Source organism: Gigantopelta aegis, chromosome 3 (genome assembly GCF_016097555.1).
Source record: "Gigantopelta aegis isolate Gae_Host chromosome 3, Gae_host_genome, whole genome shotgun sequence".
NCBI lineage: Eukaryota > Metazoa > Mollusca > Gastropoda > Neomphalida > Peltospiridae > Gigantopelta > Gigantopelta aegis.
The window spans coordinates 20,601,449-20,614,462 of NC_054701.1; the positions used below are offsets into that span (position 1 = coordinate 20,601,449).

The following is a 13,014-nucleotide window of genomic DNA, read 5'->3' on the forward strand; positions in this document are numbered from 1 at the left end:
TATGTGTTTTCATGTCTGTGGGAAAGTGCATATAAAAGATCCCTTTCTGCATTAGAAAACATGTAGCGGGTTTCCTCTGATGACTACGAGTCAGAATTACCAAATGTTTGACATCCAGTAGCCGATGATTAATAAATCGATCTGCTCCAGTGGTGTCGCTAAGCAAAACAAAATTTATTTTTCCTGACTGATGAATTAAATCAGGTTTCATACTGATATAACATATAACAGTATAATGCGAGAAAAACTATTACACAGACAACAAAAAGGTTTGTTTTGTTTAACGACACCTCTAGAACACACTGATTAATTAATCATCGGCTATTGGATGTCAAACATTTGGTCATTCTGACTCGGTAGTAAACAGAGGAAACCCGCTACATTTTCCCTAATGCACCAAGAGATCTTTTATATGCACTTTCCCACAGACAGGCAAGCATATAACACTGCCTTTGACCTCTTGTGGTGCACTGGTTGGAACGAGAAAACCCCCCATTCAGTTTACACAGTCAACCATTTTAACACGTTAACAGTGGTACCGGGTGAAATACAGTTATTGCCCAGACAAAACATTTTGATGACAAACACTGGCAGTATTAAATAGGTTCAGGTCACATTGAACTTTGACCCAGCCAGATATAATTTCATATAGTGCTACTTACATTTTTATTTATACTGAACCATACTGGCGCTAAAATAAACAACCAATCAGTTTTAGTGAAATTGTTTATTTCTACTGTTACCAATCACAGGACTGACAGTATTAAATAGGTTCGGTTTACTTCGAACTTAGACCTAGCTATATATAAGTTTTAGGCTTAACCATACTGATGCTAAAATAAACCAGTCAGTTTTAGTGAAATTGTTTATTTCTGTCATTTCCGTTTGTTTGTGATATGATGACATTACATAAATTCACACGAGATGGATCCGATGGACTATGACAATTCTTCATACCACTAGTACACGGCGTTTCAGTGAAGTAGATATTACAGGACGTTCACTGCCAAGTTCTGAAATTGAAAACAAAAATTACAAGCAAATTAGCCGTGAGGCATGAAAATTAAACGTATGTACGGTATTACATTAATTTTATATGAAAAAAAAGAATTAGTTACCATTCGTTGAACTATAATTACGTGAGAGAGAAAGAGAGAATGAAAAATGTAGAGGAGACATGTATACAGAGAGAGAGAGAGAGAGAGAGAGAGTGAGAGAGAGAACAAAAGAGATAAATAGAGAGAGAGAGAGAGAGAGAGAGAGAGAGAGAGAGAGAGAGAGAGAGAGAGAGAGAGAGAGAGAGAGAGAGAGAGAGATATTATACTTTTTTGTGGCCAGTGTTCCTAGATTTGTATACAATATCTCAAACTGTTCAGTTTTACTTTTACATGTACCTCCCTTTGTTAATGTATAATTAACGACCTCTAGTTAAATCTGACATTTGCGTATGCAGTATTAAACGCTAACGTATATAAATAGATTATGTCAACTCTGAGCAGTCTGTTGATATGGAAATTAACGCGTCAAAGGAATCGTGATTCGCTTAACTATCATTTCATAAAGAAAAATGTCAGCGTTGTTCGACACGCAAATAGGCATTAATTTGTAACCTCGTGTCAATCGATTGAGATGACGTGTTTCACACGTACACATTTACAAATGCGAATACTACTGGAAAACGGGTATATACGTGTATAGAACCTGTTAACATGTTCAGTGTTATAACTTTGTATGAGAGAGAGAGAGAGAGAGAGAGAGAGAGAGAGAGAGAGAGAGAGAGAGAGAGAGAGAGAGAGAGAGAGAGAGAGAGAGAGAGAGGAGTGATAGCAAGCGAGAGAGATTAATTGAAAACATATTTTATTGTACAAAGAATAAAAGAATAGGGCAGAAGTTTGACCACTTGAGAGAGAGAGAGAGAGAGAGAGAGAGAGAGAGAGAGAGAGAGAGAGAGAGAGAGAGAGAGAGAGAGAGAGTTGAACCGCCCGCTCTTGGTAAATACAAGAGAGCACAAACAGTCCAACAAGGGCGGTGGTATAGTTCCTATCGGGTCAGGTCAGTTCAGGTCAAGTGATAGGGCTTTAAAGTTCGAGGGGTGCACCAGTCAATACCACAAGTACTGCCATTGGTGACAGAGTTTGTTGTCAAAAATATTAGTTTCATTTGGGCAATAAATGTATTCAAGTTTATTTCATCTAGTACCATTGTGTCAAGTAACCTTGGGCTACCCGTAAAAGTAATTTTGTACTATTTTGGGCAAAACTAGAGCTGTTGTAAAAACATCCGGTTATACTGAAAATGAGATACGAACTGTTCCACTTTCTTCAGTTAATACTTTGAGAGAGGGGTTGTAATAGTAATATTTATGGGTGATAGTTTGGTTGATATATTGCATATACATACGTTAATATGTCGCCTACGGGATTTTGTTTGGTATAGTACAACTCTAAACCGTTTTCTACTGTTTGTGTTTGTTTTGTCTAACGACACCACTAGAGCACATTGATTTATTAATCATTGGCTATTGGATGTCAAACATTCGCTAATTTTGACATTTAGTCTTAGAGTGGAAACCCGTAAAATTTTTCCATTGTAGCAAGTGATCTTTTATATGCACCATCCCAAAGACAGGATAGCACATACCACGCTCTTTGATATACCAGTCGTGGTGCACTGTCTGGAATGAGAAATCTTTTCTACAGCATCCGTAAACAACAGCACGTCTGTGCATATAATAACATTTCATGTACGCACTATATCTTGTATTTGAGAGAAATATTGGACAAAGTATTTAGAGAGAAACCCTAGTTTGGTATCCAATACATTACAGCAGTTATGTTTAAATATCTAATACCAAAACAAAGATAATACACAATTTTGACCTATTTTATACCAAGGACGAGACCATTGTCCCATGACTGATATATAGTGATTAACTGGTTACTTTCTTAAGATATCGGCTTTATCCTGTGAAGGTTAGAATGGCGAATCGCCATTCGTTATAAGCAGGATAAAGCCGATATCTTAAGAGAGTAACTAGTTATTTTATTTATCCTGCAATCCAGATAAAACGAACAATTAATGTAATAAACTGTTTTAATTCACAACTTTACCGTTTTCGAGAGTAGTACTATGTCGACAGGTGTTGAATGCCCCTTTGCTTACAATATCTATACACTAAAACAAGATAGCTCTTAAATACCAACAATATATTTCTTATTTTTTTAAAGAATAAGTAATTTCCAACAATACAACAGTCCTTTGCTCATCATAACTAGTGTAAAGTAGTTCGGTTCCAAAAAGCTATAGTTTTGGTCAGTGACCAAAAATATATGGAGGCTATTTCATGTTTCTTTTCGAATACGATGTTTATGTCAACGAGTGATGTGTGAAAACCATATTTTCACGAACTGCGAAGCAATGAGTAAAAATATGGTTTTCACACATCACGAGTTGACATAAAAATCACATTCGGAAAAAACCACCATGAAATGGTCTATTTATTATATACATCTTTCCTAATTTTTGACAATATCTTTTGGTTTTTGGTAATATTGTTTGCTTATTCTATCGAAAACACGTAACGCCATGATATATTTCTTCCTATGGAACTTTCCCAGAAAATTACTTGACCATAAACTTTTAAAAAGAAATTTAAATAAAGATTATCTTTATTAATAATACTGCTGTGCAAACATACCTGACAAAGCGATCCTCCAAACTCCCACAAAAACAAAACTAATCGAACGCCGTTAAATTCTTACACTTACACTCAATGACACTACATTGTGTCATCATTATGCAGCTTTATATTCAATTAGTTTTAGATATTTTATCGTAATTGCACTTCGTATCCTTTTTTTTATAGGTACAATTGTTTAAATTACATTTTAATTTTATTTTTCAAATACGATCATATGCATTGATAATCATCAAATTTAAATAAATAAAACGTAGTTGTATGTGCAGAAGAACATATACAACCGCTCCTCTTCTACCTCGGTAGACTTGTCTATATGACGTCTTATTTTTACGGCCGCTAGGTACGGTTCTGAAATACTCAGAATTAAAGGTGTTTTCTTGTACCTAATCGTCTGATGGACAGAGTGAGCTGGTGAGTTCTACGGCCTGCTGTCGGCTTCCGTGTCCCTCCAGGACTGTGCCCTTTAAGCTGAGCTGGTCCAGGAGATCCTGGCTCACTACCCCAGTGTTGGCGAAAAACAGCTTCACCTTGCTGGCAGCTGCCTCTTCTACCTAAAACAACAAGCAACAGGACCATAATAGATCTGTATAATGTCAACAACAACAACAACGACAACAACAACAACATGAACAACAACACGATAACAACAACAATAACAATCACAACAACACAATCACAAAAATATAAAATAAAAAGAAAGAACAACAAACAACCAAAAAAAAACCCCAACCCCCACACAAAAACAATAACAAAAAACAAAAAAACAAAAAACTACACGAGAAATTGTTTATTATATAATAAGTCTGTAAAGGTGAAGGTGAATTTAAAAATACTGGAAATAAAAAAATATGAATTGAAGACAAAAAACAACAACAACAATATACAAAGAAATAATTGAACAATATTGAAATTCCAATATTGTTCACAAGTGGCTATTCGTTTCAGTAGCAGACATACATAGACGTAGGGGTTCAATATCAGAGCTGAATAATCGACACCTTGTGTATTGCCTCCCATGTCTCCCTTTTCTTAAAGCATAATTGTTATGAGAATATGACTCCACATAGCTGCAGAAACCTGTAATAGCGAATTACTAGAACTGTACTTCTTCTGGCGTTCTCTGATAAAACGTGTGTGCTTTTACATGACTAATAGAATTCCTAATAATGAACATTACAAACCATTATTATACATCCAAAGTATAAAACATGAAATCAAAGATTATTTCATGAAACTTCACTATAAAAAGTATACATACAAAGAAGCCTATCGGCCTATAGAGATCCGCTAGAAGGTTTTCAATTTTGTAAAAATTCCAAAATATCTCTTTATTTGTTTGTGAAGACTGTCCCAGAATCATAATACCAAATTTCAGATATATTCGATTAAAATTCTAGAAGAAGATAAACTTTTAAAATTGTAATGTTAAATTTCTATTTAAAATTTAATAAAAAATCAAATTAAAAAAATGTCTGATTAGTTTGTGAAGATTGTTTAGATAATAAAACTTCACTACAAATACTTCACATACTTCGTCAAGCAAAGCCTTCGTATCCATTTTCCCACCAAGAAAGATAACTCCGACTTTCCTGGCACCCTTCCTGTAATCTTCAGACGCCGGAAGTTGAGCGACCAGCTGAGACAGACGTTTGGGACTTCCGAACTCGTGGAGTGTCTCCTTCAGTGACACGGCGGCGGAGAACTTGCGCAGGGGGAAACCACTGTCAAACGGACAGACACCGCTCAGCAAACCCATCTGTAATACAAGTTACCGTTGTATAAGTACATTTCCGTTACATTCAGTACTATGTAACGTCATCCCATTGGTCCATCCGCAGCAACGAAAGTTTGTTCATTTCGCGATGAACGTAAAAATAACGTTGTCAGGTAACGTCATATCTGATTCGTCACTTTATATTGGTAGTTTGTCTTACTAAGCGTTATTGTTGAAAAAACAAAAAAATAATTGAAAATAAAATATTATCTTTTAGTGTTATTATTAGTATGTATGTTTGAAATTGAATTATAAGTATTGTCTGTTATTTCTGTTACGTTCAACTGGGTATGAACAACAACAACAGAAAAGAAATCATCTGCAAACTTCTGTGAGAACTGCTTCGCCGATTCACAAAGTTTTCGGATGATTGTTTTTTTTATTCATACCCCGAAAAGAAATAACAGACAATCCTTAAAAGACGCAACAAGGCAGACATATACCTACAAAGCGTTTTATTCGAGTGTCATCATCAAAAGATGAATTATTTCATGAATGTGTAACAACACCAGAGCCCACGGCAGGTGGATGCAAGGCTAAGGTAGGTAAGACCTATAAGAAGAATTCCTTTACATACAAATTCATGATGCCAGAAACTATAAGATATATGCCATGATAATACTGATATCAGAAATTGTAAGCTATACTAGTTTGATAATAAAGCCATTTAGCATTTAGTATTAGATAAATATATACGTATGATAGTATAAAACCTGTGCGGTACACATATATTTATCATAGTATACATATGTTAAGCACACATAATACCATATGTGCACATTGTTATATACACACCTTCATACCCTTTGCCATCTCTTCCTGGTCTACGGTGTGTGACATGAACTGGGTTGCCCAACCAACACCATTCTGACCCAGAGCCACCTGGTCCATCACGAACATAATGTCTGAGGGACGCTTTACTCCACAGGCTGTCAAGATGTCAACATAATGATAATAATAATATGAAGACCAAACAACAACATCGAGAACGAACAACAACATTAACCTCTCCACCCACCCCTCTCTCTCTCTCTGTGAACATTTTGAGAAATTGTATGCAAATCTAGGAGCACTGGCCACAAAAAAGTATAATATCCAAAAAAGATCTCTCTCTCTGTCTCTCTGTCTGTCTCTCTCTGTCTGTCTCTCTCTCTCTCTCTCTCTCTCTCTCTCTCTCTCTCTCTCTCTCTCTCTCTCTCTCCTTCTCACTGCCTGTCCCATTAAACCCCACATAAAGCAACAAATACATACGTTCAGCATTTGGCGCTGGCGTGGTTGGTTTGGGCTTTTCTGGAAAAAAAGAATCAACAATAACTCGTCATCATCATTGTCATCACCACCATTAGCATCACCATCACAATCATCATCAATCATTATCATCATCATCATCATCATCATCATCAGTCATCACCATCATCTACACCCCCTTCCACGTAAGAACCGTAGCTAAGGTCAATTGTAGCGATTTAGGGTGAATTTTACGCCTGATACACATAAGCTTTCAAGGTTTCTGCCATAGGGTAAAACGGGTATGGCATCATACCCAAAACATTTTGCAGATTTGATTTTTTAACTTAACCTTTTGACAAAATAAATTAGTCTTATCATTGCTGTATGATTTTCTTAACCCTAACCCTAAACGTAACACATGTTCTTTCTTGTGGAGGCCCCCATACCCCCTGTTGACTGTGGTTGCATTCAGTTCCATAGCGCGCATACCCCAAACAAGTATTTCTGTCAGCAACACTGGCTTTACAGCCGTTCCACAAAGCAACCTTAAGCTTACGGTAGGTAAGTCATAAGTGCCCCTTTAATAATTAAAATCTTCTCTGCGAAAAAAGTAAGAATTAGTTAAAAATACATTAGTTATGAAGTGATAATTGCCGAACGCATGAGACATGAGTTATCACCCATATGTTCGTGTGACGGCCGCATGTGTTTCATCAAAGGTATTACGCGCATGTTAGATCCATATTAACACAAATGACTTCGTACCCTTCTCAGAAAATCATCTGCGTTAGTGGCTTACAACTGTCTCATAGCAATTGTAAATTTCCACCGTAATTTACGACGACAGTAAGCTATGCCGCGTCATGGAACGGGCTGGCGATCGTATAAAAAAGTTACCGTCGCGTTGGTAGGTATTTACGACGAAAGTGGGTGCTAAGATCGTTTCGTGGAACAGGCCCAGTTCTTCTAACTATATTGTAACAATGAAAGACAGAGTAATGGAATATTTACTAATGTGGAACTTAAATGAGTATAGTGACTTCTCCCAATATGAGTTAGTTTTGCCACGACTCTTTTTCATTCTTTCCACTGACGTCAGCAATTTCTTGTTTTAATAACATATCCCATTTCAAAACTTATTTTTGTCATTCATCTCAATACCTCTCTCGATATCTCGCCAACAAATGCAACAACAACATCATCATCATCACCATCATCATCATCGTTGTCGTCATCATCACTATCATCATCATCATCACCATCAACATCATCATCATCGTCGCCGTCGTCATCATCATCAACAACAACGTCATTATCATCACCAACAACAACAACATCATCATCATCAGCAGCAGCAGCAACAACAACAACAACAACAACAACCTATGCCTTTGACTTCTTACCATTCGAACTACACACCTGCAATTCTCCAAGTCTGGTTTAATGCCTGCTTTTGACATTGTCTCAGTATCTCTACCTCCCTGACTAATTGTTCAACCAGAGTTCTAAACCCGTTAACAGCTTAATAGCTGTACTCACTGTAGCAGGTTTGGTATGTGAGACCTTCTTTAATAGTCTCAAGCTGCTCGTAGTTATCTACCCTGAACACACGAGTCTTGTTTCCGGCAATGTTCATTAGTTCTTCGTCCTTCACCTGCAATACACGTACATAAATATTTATAGCTAAGACAAAGTTTTTATTTTATTTAACGACACCACTAGCTCATTGATTTATTAATAATTAGCATATAGTCTTAAGCTAGGTTCATACTTCTCTGCCGACACTGGTCGGCGGGTACCCGGCACACTCCGTCGTGACTGTGTTCATACTCAGTCCGCTTTCCTCAAGCTCGCCGTTCAACAGACGAGTGCATTTCGGTATTTTCACGTGCGTTTTTTTACGGCTGACAATTCATATTTTACATGTTGTCGTGATCCGCGCTATAAATGGTTTCATCATCAAATATATATATATATATATATATATATATATATATATATATATATATATATATATATATATATATATATATACTACTCAAAAGAATTTAAGGGTCAGACGATATTTTCGACATTATTTTCTGAATGTCAATTATATTAGCTAGACCATAATGTCACGCATGGTATTGTTCCATTTTGACGAAAGTGGGTCTAAGCAACCCATAAATGAATTAAAATCCACTGTCATTGACACTGTCGACTAGTTCTAATGGTGAAAACATGCTTACATTTGCACGTAAATTAGGGCGAAAGCGAAAGGTCTGCTAAGTGCCCATAACTTGCTATTTCACAAAGCGCTTCATTTGCACGCTTTGCACGTGTATTCCATGTTCCCAATGCTGAATTTCTGTATAATTGGAGCTTGCGTTCGTGTATGGTGCACACTCCAAATTCGACAATGGACGACTTCAACTGACTATCGAAGATCGAGGAAGGGCTATTGCTTGGCTTCAGGATGGCAATACGCAAAGAAATGTTGCTCTGAGACTTGGTATCAGTCAGAGTGTCGTTGGCTGACTGTGGCACCGGTACCAAGCAACGAATTCTGTTCGAAATCGTCCACGTTCGGGAAGACCCCGAAGACCCCAAATAGAGAGAACCGATACATCACCAATATGGCTCTACGTCAACGCACAACCACTGCACGCCGATTACGTGACAATCTGCGGACTGCGACTGGAACTCGAGTGTCTGATCAAACCATACGCAATCGTCTGAGAGCCAATAATCTACGCTGCCGTCGCCAGGCTGTTCGACCACCACTCCTACCACGTCACAGAACGGCCAGACGTCACTGGTGCACGCTTCATCTGCGGTGGCAACGTGTTCAGTGGGGTCGAGTGATGTTCACTGATGAGTCCAGGTTTAGTCTCCAGTTCAACGACGGTCGGGTTCGTGTCTACAGACGTCCTGGGGAGCGCTTCGCTGACGTTAACGTTAGACAACGTCACCGGTTCGGTGGTGGCAACGTCATGGTGTGGGGCGGCATCTCTATCCACCACAGGACCCCCTCTATGTGGTGGATGGCAATCTGAATGGAATCCGCTATCTGAATGAGATTATCCGGCCGTTGGTTCTCCCAGGCCTTCAGCAGATTGGCGGCGGGGCAGTTCTGCAGGATGACAATGCCAGACCCCACCGCGCCAGGGTGGTAACGGACTTTCCCAGACAACAAGGTATCGCCAGGATGGATTGGCCAGCATATTCGCCTGACTTGGCCCCAATAGAGCACGCCTGGGACGAATTAGGTAGGAGAGTTCGGGATAACCATGCCCCTCCGGCCAACCTTCATGATCTGGGTCAACTTCTTATGGCAGAGTGGCAGGCCATTCCCCAAGAGTTCTTCAGACGTCTGATCAACAGCATGAGGCAACGATGTGTCGAGTGTATTCGCGCCAGGGGTGGATTCACACACTATTAAACGAATGTTCTAATGTGTAAAATCCATGTTTGACAACCTTCAACTCTGACAGCATGTCATGTGTCTTTCTTGTATACAGTGACGTTTATTTGTGTTTTTTGTAAATATGGAACAATAAATAAAAATTTTGGTGTAATTTACATCATCAATCTAATACACTCTGAAACTTATTTGGTTATAAATTATATATAACACTACATGGTACTGATAATGGACTACCAAATTTCTATGGATGTGTTAAAAACATATTATCCATAGTGTTTAATTGAATTAATTTTTTTTAACCTACATGTAATATTTCTAAGACATGTGAATGCTTACCGACATTTTAATATACTTTTACTAACCTAAATAACTTAACATGTATGCTTATTGACATAGATGTGTAAAGTTTGTCATTTCAAAGGGTTTTAGGTAAGCAGTATACATAATATTGTACAAAAACAATTATTTATGCAGGATAATAAGGTGTGATTGGGGCGTCAACAGTAGATTTGTCACTAACTACAATGTAGTTTCATACGAAAGGGTCTTAAGTTATAATTCATCACTGAACTGTAAAATAGATTTTAGATTTGGTATACCTGGATAGGTTCCCATCTGTTTCTCTATGTCGGATAGGAAACTCAGTAGGTCGTAGTATTTCCATTTGGTTTTTTTAATAGCAGGATCACCACGTTGGACCATTTACATTTGGTGTATTGATCCCGCAAATACTTTCCCTCCACGATCTTTATTTTCAAAAATACTGCCTACTGCAATCTACGATTGTTCTGTCCGTCCATGGCCGCTGTATTGTGGTAAACTGGTATCATACAGTTTTGGATACTTACGAACTTAGTTAATGAGAAGTTCGTCTTCTAATGAAGAAAGGGGAGCTTTTTTAACGCCAGCCATCTTTATTTTTACCTCAACAAAAAAAGAGTAAAGTTTGTTTTATTTAACGACGCCACTAGAGCACATTGATTTTTGTATCTTATCATCGGCTATTGGACGTCAAACATATGGTCATTCTGACACTATTTTTCGAGGAAACCCGCTGTCGCCACATAGGCTTTTTACCTCAACAAAGCAGAAACGCAATGCGCAAAAAGATAAATGAAATTCATCTCGGGCGGATTGGAAACGGATTACCCGTGCGAACGCTAAAAACATGTCAGTTTCACTCGCTTCGCTACGTCATCTTGCGTGCGCCTTCAGCGGGAGTTTGTTCGACGGATTTTTGTTGTCGGCTACCTTGCGGCGACCTAAATTTCCGTTCCGTATGGAGGTCGGCGAGAGAAGTATGAATCAACCTTTAGACAGGAAACCCGCTACATGTTTTTTTCTAATTAGTAGCAACAGATTTTTTTATATGCACTATCCCACAGACATAATAGCACATACCACGGCCTTTGATATACCAGTCGTGATGCACCAACGAGGATCGATCCCAGACCGGCCGAGCAGCAAGCGAGCGCACTAATACACGGATACAACAGATACCCCCAACTGCTGTGTATTGGAAAAACTATACTGACACACAATGAAAACGCAAAACAGATATTTTTCAATATTTTGTTGTGATTAATAAAAAATATATTTATTGGACTTGAAATAACAATTTATGAGAGGAAGCCATTGATTGCTACTTTTATCTTGGTTTTAATCCTGGTTTTGTTCTCGTTACACATACAATAGCAGAAACACAAAATGGTGTGAAATGCGTTCACTACATGCTCAATCATGCTGCATGCAATGCACGTGAAATGCCAGTATGTGGACCCATAAACGTCACGTAACGGTGTCATATTCCTCGTCATATTAAGAATGCCACGACTCAGAGAAGAACAAAGGGAGCGAGCGTTGGGCATGGTTCAAGGGGGGACTTCGCAAAGTCAACTTGCTAGGACCTTCAGAGTCCATCCATCAATTATTGGACGACGTCATCAACATACCGGGAGTGTCCGTAATCGACTTCGACCTGGTCAACGTCCCGTTACGACCCCACGCCAAGATCGGCAGATTCGACGACACCACCTCCGTGACCAGTTCAGAACTGCGACGATGACAGCAAGCAACACGATAGGACGTCATGGAAGGCATATCCATCCGATGACGGTCATCCGTCGACTCCGGCTGGACTCAGATGCAGACGCCCGTACAACGGTAACATCATGACACCGCGACATCGTGCTGCGAGACTAATGTTTGCTCTCCAGAATGGTAATCATCCACCAGCCTTTTACCGGAGCATTGTTTTCTCAGATGAGTCCCGTTTCTCTGTCTCCTTTGCCGATGGAAGAGCACGTGTGTACAGGAGACTCCATGAACGGTACGCTGACGGATGTGTGAAGGAACGTAATCGGTTTGGCGGCAGTTGTCTGATGGTATGGGGGGGGGGGGGGGGGGGGGGGAATCAACTGTGATTTCAGGAGTGATCTCATCATTGTCCACGATGCCCTTACAGCCCAGCGTTATGTTGACGTTATTCTAAGACCAGTTCTCCAGCCACTTTTGCGCCGTCACCGAAGACCAGGAGGTCCCCATCTGTTTCAACAAGACGATGCCCGTCCACATATTGCAAGAATTACCCAGGCATTCCTGCAACAAGCTGGTATCACCGTTATGAACTGGCCCGCAGTTTCACCGGATTTGAACCCAAATGAACACATGTGGGATGAGTTAGGACGTTGTGTACGTCACCGCCTGCCACCACCGCGTAACGTCGCTGAGCTTGCACAGGAGTTGCAGGAGGAGTGGAGGAACATTCCTGTAGCTTATTTGAGATGTTTGTGCCAATCGTTTCCCCGTCGTCCCCGGGCCAATGGTGGACACACCAGATACTGACCTTGATATGGGGGTTGAACTTTTCGATTACGAATGCAACTCGATTACTGATGATAACTG

At 39.2% G+C, this 13,014-nt stretch overlaps 1 protein-coding gene across 1 annotated transcript in view; it reads right to left on the bottom strand.

Moving 5' to 3' along the window:
• Positions 1–851: 851 nt before the first annotated feature.
• The window catches only part of LOC121367677 (cartilage matrix protein-like), a 34,805-nt gene continuing 22,642 nt past the window's right edge, over positions 852–13,014 (bottom strand). Inside the window, exons 6-11 of the mRNA XM_041491993.1 lie at positions 8,244–8,358; positions 6,726–6,764; positions 6,270–6,403; positions 5,232–5,456; positions 4,084–4,251; positions 852–1,013 (exon numbers count right to left, since the gene is read on the bottom strand). Coding sequence (XP_041347927.1) covers positions 4,084–4,251; positions 5,232–5,456; positions 6,270–6,403; positions 6,726–6,764; positions 8,244–8,358 — 681 coding nt within the window. The 3' untranslated portion in view covers positions 852–1,013. The remainder of the gene's footprint in view (positions 1,014–4,083; positions 4,252–5,231; positions 5,457–6,269; positions 6,404–6,725; positions 6,765–8,243; positions 8,359–13,014) is intronic.